The following is an 8,590-nucleotide window of genomic DNA, read 5'->3' as shown; positions in this document are numbered from 1 at the left end:
CATCTTCCCCCGGCAGACTGATCCTCAGATAGAGCCTAGACGAGGGGGACACAGGAAATTATATGTGGCTCCCACTGTCATTTGAAGACATAGATCGTTAGACGCCAGGACAGCCGGTGTCAGTCGCGAAGGATAAAAATTCGAAGGACTAATTTGTTTTGTTTTTTTCATCGGATCTGACAGAGGAATATACCAGCTTTTAACGTCAGACAGAAACCCCTAGTACTTATGCAAAGAACGGAAAACATAGCTACGAGCGGGGATTAATATCCAAATATGAAGCGAATGTAACCTAGATAGATGCATTAGTCCAGAGGATAGGCAATTATAAATCAGCATGTAGTTGGTAACAGTGCGAACACTGTACAGCACCGCCGGTACATGTAAACAAACAGCTAATGAAGCTAGCCGAAGTTAGCCGTTTGCAGGTTAGCATCCCAGTGCTACAGCTAGTAGACTAAAGTAGAACGAAGGTAAACCGATCTGAACAAGCCTGTCGTCGGCTTGAAAACCATATTACACGTCAATATACTTATCAGCAGCTGATGACACGTATTGATGTTATCCTAGTATGCAGTTATTAACAAAAATAGCCTCGCAGCTAACGTCGGCTAATTGTTATTCCCATTAGCAGTCCAGTGTAATATAATTTCAAGCAGCACGTTAGACCAGGGTCATATCTGGCGCTAGGTGTGCTTTAACATCGTCTCCATTTAAACACTTCACTTTTAGGGTTACTGTGATGGTAGAATAGTTAATGTGGATATCTGGAGCAGGTCAGCTCATTGCCGAGGAGAGTAGGATGAAGGAAACTTCATGACTTCTGGACTATTTAATCACATCCATACCTTGGCCAGGAGATCTGCTGTGTGTCCGTGTTGTTAGCTGTACAGTGAGGGACTGGACATGTTCGTGTTTAGTTTCTCTTCTCTTCAGACTGTTTGACAGCGACGCTGTTAGCTGCTGAGTTTGGCTCATCTCAGCTACAGCTCTAAAGTCCGGTCCGACAGACGAGAGGAGCTTCTGTCCAGGTGTATGGCTGTGAGGAGCTGTAAATGGGCAGGGCATGTTGAACACTTCTGAATAACTAGTACTTGTTGTGGGGATATCGGATCGCAGCTCTTGAAGAAGTTCGGGCGTCCCTTGGCCGTGCTAGTCGAGCTTGGTCAGTGTGTCATGGAGCCGAGCCGGAGGGCCCGGCGGTAAGCCTCTCAGCTGTGTTTTGGTCGCTAGTAAGCTCCCCTCCCCCAGTCTTCAGACTCCTGATTCTCCTCGAGTGTTGGACACTGTTCGCCAGGCTTCCCTTGATTTTTAGACCGAAAAAACACCGTGGCCTCAAGTCGCAGTCCTCTGGACTCCGCAGCACTTAAAAAGTGGATGTAATGGAACTGATGTTCGCCGAGTGGGAGGATGGGGAGAGGTTCTCTTTTGAAGACTCGGACCGGTTTGAGGAAGACTCTCTGTGCTCCTTCATCTCCGAGGCCGAGAGTCTGTGTCAGAACTGGAGGGGATGGAGGAAACAGTCTGCTGGACCAAACTCTCCGACTGTCAAGATTAAAGGTTGGAGAAGGACACACTCACACACATCCCACAGATTCTGAATACTTTTTATTGCATTGTTTTAGGCATCGAGGCTCCAAACGGTGTGAACCTGGCTGATAGTAGAGCAGCTTAGTTCAAAACAAAACAACCAGAGCAGTACTTCCACTGAACCCCTTTGCTTTACTGTGGATGTATTGGAAAGTGGCCTCACACTTTAGGTATCCATTTGAAAAAGGACTGAAAACTTTTAATCATTGAACTTTTTGGTCATAGGTTTAACAGGTTAGTCAACAAACGACTTCTCAAAGCCTTCTGGAAGAACACTTGTACTGTGTTATTTAATGAATATATGTCTTATAGTGTTATGGAAGGGTCCTGAGAATATGGAACCCGCTGGCCACAGGTGAATGTGTTTGTGTCTTGCCACTCAGTCAACATACAGCCTGTGAGTGTGTGTGTGTGTGTGTGTGTGTGTCTGTGTGTCTGTGTGTCTGTCTTTCTTTCTGTCTGTCTGTCTGTCTGTGTGTACATGTGTTGATGCCTGCAGCAGCCCTATGCTCTCTCTGGGGTTGTTCTCCAGAACCTCGTTCATGTCTTTCCATTTTCACGGTGTGTTTTCAAGGTGAAAAGTTGCCTTGTGAACTTTTCTCTTAAATGTGCCTTACACAGTAGTTTACAAGAGATTCCAAATAATGACATGCTTATTACTTGCCTTCAGTTGTTTTCTAACAAAGAGTAATGAGAGTTTCTTTTAGACCCAAAACTAGTTAACGACGATAGTGCCAAGTAAGAGGCAGTGATAAAGTGATTACAAATTGAAAATGCAATTTGAAACAATGCAATCAGCAAATCAAAAAGACTGCAATGATGCTTTTACAGTCTTTAAACTGTTGTCAGTGGTTTTACAAATTCATGCCATCCTCCTCATGTGACAGTCACACCTACTAGTCAGACAGGGCCCACATCGACTGTGTACAGAAGAGGAATATTTTTTCCGATTGAATTGTTATACTTTTTATTTTTATTTATTACTTTACTTTAATTACTTTTATACTAAAAGGTGGAAAAGGTATTAGAATGTGGCAGTCTTTTTATTCTAAGAAAGGAGAAAATATTCTGTTACTTCTTACTTGTGTACATTGGTGTGTTTATCTGGCTGAACTTAGCTAATGTGAATGACGTGAAAATGACATGCTGATACAGCTTTTTTGTATTTGAAACAAACTATTAAGATGACCCAAGTCATCCCAAAGGCTTAAAAAAGAAATGCCGGGGTGTACTGCTCTGTTAATTCTGCTTGGTTTACTGCCGGCTGTAATGAATGTGAACAGTAAAAAGTTCTACAGTGTCATGTCACCTGCAGTTCTGACAGTCCTTACTGCACCAAAAGTCTTCTCAGCCAAGCAATGCTGCTGGGGGTTTGCTGACAGCCCTCTTCATTCATTGGTTCACTGTATCACTTATCTGGTGTTTGCCACACTGACGGTCCTTATGTTTGGGTCACCTGCCTCATGCTTTGCATGACTAACAATGATTCCACCCCCTACTGTCAGTGAGGCTGCACTAAAGCTGATTCTGTTACCCCACTCAAATGAACAGGGTGCTGCCTGTCAACCAACTATCCCTCACAATCCACCTTCTGGCCAGGGTTTGACACAGATCAGAAGCCCTTATTTTGTTCATATGACACATTGTGGGCATTCTCTCAGTTCAGAATAAACTATTTGTATTTCTGAGTGTTCTATATAACACTGGAGGTGCTGACTATTTCCAAGGCAACTGTTATGTGATGTGACTCTGGCAATGAAACATTTGCTGTACACTTTTGTGGTGTCCTCTGTCACAGACCCACAAGACTCATCAAAGATGTTAGCAAAAAGGATTACAGGTCGAAGCAATAATGAATTTATTTACTGTAAAGCTTGGAAACTTGCAGTGCTAATCAGTTTATTCAGTATACGGTAGGGTTTATAGGTGTTATTTGCTGCAACGATGGCAGCCCTTTTTCATTTGTAGCTTTTCCAGTAAATGAAGAAGATTATGTGAATAGTAAATCTATGACTGAACTGAGGTTACGGGTTTAGAGTGGGTGGTTGACCTGGACAGGACATCATCAGATGGGAACTTGCCTTTATATGCATGTGACACTATGTGTCATCATGTCCATTATCAAGGTATGACAGGCTTTATGAACAAAGGAGAGAGCATGCTTGGAGTGTGGTCATACAACCAAACTTTGCATTTTTGTCATGTGCTTTTGTGACAGTTTGCATTTAATACATTTCATTGAAACCACAGATGATTCTGTCAAACTGTTTTCTTATTACTGTGGTGAAGTTTCTATTGCTGGCCCATGTTGCTATTGTTTTATTGCCCAGGTCCAAGCAGGTCTTTCCACAGCACAAATGTGTAGGTAAATAGTTAATTTTACCATTCCAAATAAAATATACTTCACAATGCAGCTGCTGCAGCTGGTTACTGTTTTGCTCTGTGATGCAGCCATCATCTGTAACATGGGAGCAAAGCGGTCAGTGTAGAGTTAGTGCTAGGTTTACCCATGGTGTTACTGTGAATTGTTCAGGTGAGTAAAAGGTCAGTTGATCTTCAAATGGTATGAAGTTGGTGATGAAGGATGAAATGCTCTTTGCGACATTTTCTTGTTCGTTCTCAGAGTGCTCAGATTTTGATTAGTTCGGTAAGGCTATGTTCAAAATCCTCTGGTCTTTTTTTCAATTTCAGCATTGATGTTAAGTTAGTGTAGATAACAGACATCAGATTGCTATCTGTTCCTGGGCAGATGTCAGTCAGGATCTTGGGCCGAGCTAAGCTTCATGACAGAGATCCTCATTAGTGATGGGAGGAGGCTATAGCTTTGACCAAGAGAAAACATGACAAGGTTGCTCACGTCTTTAACAACATCAAATGTGTGTGTATGTATTAATGTATATGTATATACACAGTCACACAGCCACACACGTGTGTGACTGTTCCCTGTTGCTTGTGCACCTTTCCCCTACCAGTCAACTTTCTATTAATATGCTTCGATATAGCACCCTGCCAACAGCCAGCGTTTTGAGCAGTGACCTTCTGTGGCCTACCTTCCTTGTGGAGGGTGTCTATAATCGTCATCTGGACAACTTTCCAGTCAGTCTCAAGTCTAGCAGTAATTTTTGTAATTTGGTCGACACTAACTAGTGAGCAAAATATCCCCTTAGCTTCTAAACAATCCATTATGTTCACCAGCTAAAGCCACCTTTGTGTGTCTGCAGAGAGACTTGACCATATCATCAAAACACTGATCTAAAATAGCCTTAGAATCTCAGCTTAGTATCCAAACAGCTGATGATACTGCTTTCATATTCTATCTAAAAATTTAAACAAGTATTAATATGACAATATTTATTAATGGCGTTCTTATTCCCCCTCTAATATATGCCTATTCTGAGAAAGCACCTTACTGGAGTAACTATGCATTCTTTTGTAATTCGTCTTAGTGCTCTTAGTGTCCAGTTCCAATTCAATTCAATTCAATTCAATTTTATTTGTATAGCGCATATTTACAACAACAAATCGCCTCATAGCGCTTCACAAAGGCAGAGACAGAAACACCCAACAATCCAAAACATTTGGATTCCCTATAAGCTTCAGCAGTCCGCAAGGATGTCAGGATTCCGGATGTCAGAAATCTTATTTTTAGAAGTGTATGTGTGACTAGGCTTATAGTTTCTACAAGCCAAAATAATTTGTCTTAATTCATATAAAACATGAATTTTGAAGATTCTTGAGGAAATGTCCAAAGGCAAGTATGTTAGCCGACAGTCCAATACGGGAGATATTTAAGTATGGTGGTCAGCTGTAGTCAGTTTGCAATAAACAGCTGACAAATCTACTTCGCCAAATAGCAAAGACAATGAAAGGTGAGAAGAGAATACCACATGCAATGTTTAACTCCTATCAGGGAATTGGGGAAAGGAATATGTTCACACATTCAGGGACAGGTGTGTGCAGAGCCAGCTTACTATCTGTCAAGCAACTGAAAAAAAACATTGGGGGAGGGTACTGGTAAGAATTACGATGTTGTCAGATGTCATATTGTTGGTGAAATGCATAGCATATTGAAGGAAATGTTCAAATGAATAACTGACCAAGAATATCTGAAACTAAAGCCGCATGTGTGCAGGCAAGACGTAAAGTACAGAGGATCAAAGATGGACCTGAAAGTGGCTTTCCAAATCAAATGGATGTTCACAATGGGAAATTTGTGCTGTCATCTGTAATGTTGACTTTGACTTTTCTCTTACAAATAGGTGGTTAGATATTATGATAATGTTCAGACAAATCAATATTTAAGTTTTTGAGTAATTAGATAAGGTTATCCTCTACTAACGTAAATATGTTTTGTTTCTTTGTAAAGAACAGTTACAAAGATATGCAGTGAATGGGTCATCTTAGAGGCATTTTTGCTGTAGAAATGAACCTTGCTCCTTGATAGAACTGTTTAAAGACCTTGCGGATACATCTGTATTGACAACCACACAAGTAAACAATGCTTGAAAAATGAAACAAATCTCAAAACCATTACAATTTGTAAATATACTTAAAATTAATGAATGAGACAGTTGTGTATGAATCAAACTCTTTCAGTGAAATGAGTGTTAACTTAATTTCCTCTCAGCAGGACAGAGAATATGAAGTGTGCCTCAGTGTGCATCTGAAATGGAGAATAAATCATTGTACTGATGGGAAACAAAGACAGCATTGCACAGCTGGCGTACTTACCACAGCAATCCGATGAGACATGTGTGGCAGTATAGCTCCACAGCAGAACTGTAGTCCTGCTTCATTACAGACCAAAATGAAGATAGGTCAGTCAGTATTTATTCAGCTAAGAGTGGCTTTGTGTTGAGGTACCAATCTTTAACCTGTTTGTTTTGCAAATAAACAACACAGTCAAAGTAATTGTAATTTCACCTAAAAATAGCACAGGGTCCAGTGTGTCTAACAGCAGAGGCAGCTTTTATATGTGTGAGCAGAATATCCCACACAGTGCACCACAGGTGAGCATCAGCGTACTAACTGTGAGCAGACATGGATAGAGGGAAGACGCCATCTAGGACGGGAGACGGCTAGTCACCCTGAGAAGACTGTCTGAGCTCTCAGCTCCTCACTGGCCAGCTACAAAGGAACAGCTGTTTTAGTGGCTGCTCTCTGTGCTAGCAGCTGATTGGTGGGCAGCGTGCTGTCATTCACTTGCAACAGCCAATCATAGGCCGGCATCATAAACTCTGTTACTACCCAGCCACCCTTCTTCAGGTTGTCACTCTAAAACTCATACTGCCCATGTTTTTCACTATATTACAATAGTAGAATATACACAAGACACAAATGTTGATGGCACACCCTTCTGTTTGAAATAGAGGCTTTACATGAACTGACTTAAGACATCTGGTGCTGATCAGTCAGTCAGGTTTTACAATGCTATCACCAATTTAAAAGACTATAGATTGAATCATAAATTGTACTTCTATTTTCATCCTTCAGGAGTCTCACAAAATAAATGAATGCAATATGTTTCACTTCTTACTTTATACCTGCCATGAGTGGAGAAAGAGGAAAGTTAATAGAAAAATGACTTACTTATTTAGTTACCTAAATTGTACCTACTTAAGCAGTGTATGACTTTGGCACAGGTTCTATTTAGCAATGTCTAATTTGGCACTTGATTTTCATTAGATTTAGTCTTAATCTTTTAAAAATGGAATTAACCAGTTTTAGTCCAATTTTAATGGTGGGGTTTTTGTCTGAGTTCAGGTGAAGTATAAAACTAAAGGCATTTCCATTTTTCATGTCTTGTAATCATTACTATAGACACAATCATTGCGTTATTGCTATGTACTGTTACTTTGGATACAGTTGCCGTTCTTGTCTGTTGGAAGGTTTGTGAAAAACTGTTTTAAATGTCCACTTGTCCAAATACATGGCATTCATGTCACTCTGCTGTGCAGTAATACACCTGATTTACTCTCCTCAGAAAATACTGGTATAATACCAGAATAGTCACACTGACTATACAAATGCTACTTCTTTTTTTTGTTGCTCCTCACCTAGCATTGTCCTCTGCTGCAGATTGGTGCTGAATGACTTGCGACGACTCTTTGGATGTAGATTGCAGCTGTCAGTCACTGCTCACTTCAGAATCAACAACAATGACACCCTCCAGTCAGAAACCTACCACACTGAAAATTTCAAGTTTTGCCAAGGATTTAGATGGTGTAGTAAGGCAGCCCTGCTAGCCTTTTTCTGGGGCTTATCCATTTTAGTTGCAGTGCTCGTCTCCCTGCTTTAAAATGTTTCACCAAAACAATTCCCCTGTCACTATTTTGAAGCCAAATCCTTCGATTAGCTCCATCTATGATGATGGATGTGTTTAAAGAAATTCAAACAAGCTGGAGTGGTTTCCCCCTATAGCACAATGATAGTGTGGTACAGCCAGAAGTATATGTTCTACAGAATGAGCTGGCAAAGTGAGGTTAAATTGTGAAAGATATTTGAATTGCCATTTGATTTGCAACATATTTTTTTTAAAGTCAGATTTTAGTTGACTATTTTCTGTGTAACAGATTTAATTGTGATGAAGCATTACTACATTAGATACCACCAAAAGTGTGACAGAATTCATTCATAAAACCATTGATGCAACAGTTTAAACCCTGGGTCAGATGCATTATACATAATGTGTTGTAAATTGCAGCAGTTGCAGTTTGCTAATTGCATTGTTTTAAATAGCAAATTTGATTTGAAATCAATTAATTATTTAACCCTCACTGCAGAGCAGCAACTTATTCAAAAGCCAGACTATCACTTGTTCACTAAAATTGGCTACTGTATACTAAGGATCAGCTGAGAGGTATTTTCCGGACTAATGTCGATATCGATTTTTGACAATGAAAAAGGCCCAGTGACTGATGTTGAACCAGTATGCATATACATCGTGTCTGCCATTCATAACTAGTCCTCTTCATTAATACGGATTACTCTGACTTAATTT

The 8,590-nt window shown here is 40.3% G+C and overlaps 1 protein-coding gene across 1 annotated transcript in view; it reads left to right on the top strand.

Moving 5' to 3' along the window:
* zswim8 (zinc finger, SWIM-type containing 8) overlaps nucleotides 1–8,590 on the top strand; it is a 57,555-nt gene continuing 48,965 nt past the window's right edge. The window contains exon 1 of the mRNA XM_008281519.1: nucleotides 1–1,560. Coding sequence (XP_008279741.1) covers nucleotides 1,383–1,560 — 178 coding nt within the window. The 5' untranslated portion in view covers nucleotides 1–1,382. The remainder of the gene's footprint in view (nucleotides 1,561–8,590) is intronic.

The sequence above is a fragment of the Stegastes partitus genome, unplaced genomic scaffold (assembly GCF_000690725.1).
Source record: "Stegastes partitus isolate 25-593 unplaced genomic scaffold, Stegastes_partitus-1.0.2 Scaffold235, whole genome shotgun sequence".
In the NCBI taxonomy this organism is placed as follows: Eukaryota; Metazoa; Chordata; class Actinopteri; family Pomacentridae; genus Stegastes; species Stegastes partitus.
This window is presented reverse-complemented; position numbering and strand designations above follow the sequence as displayed.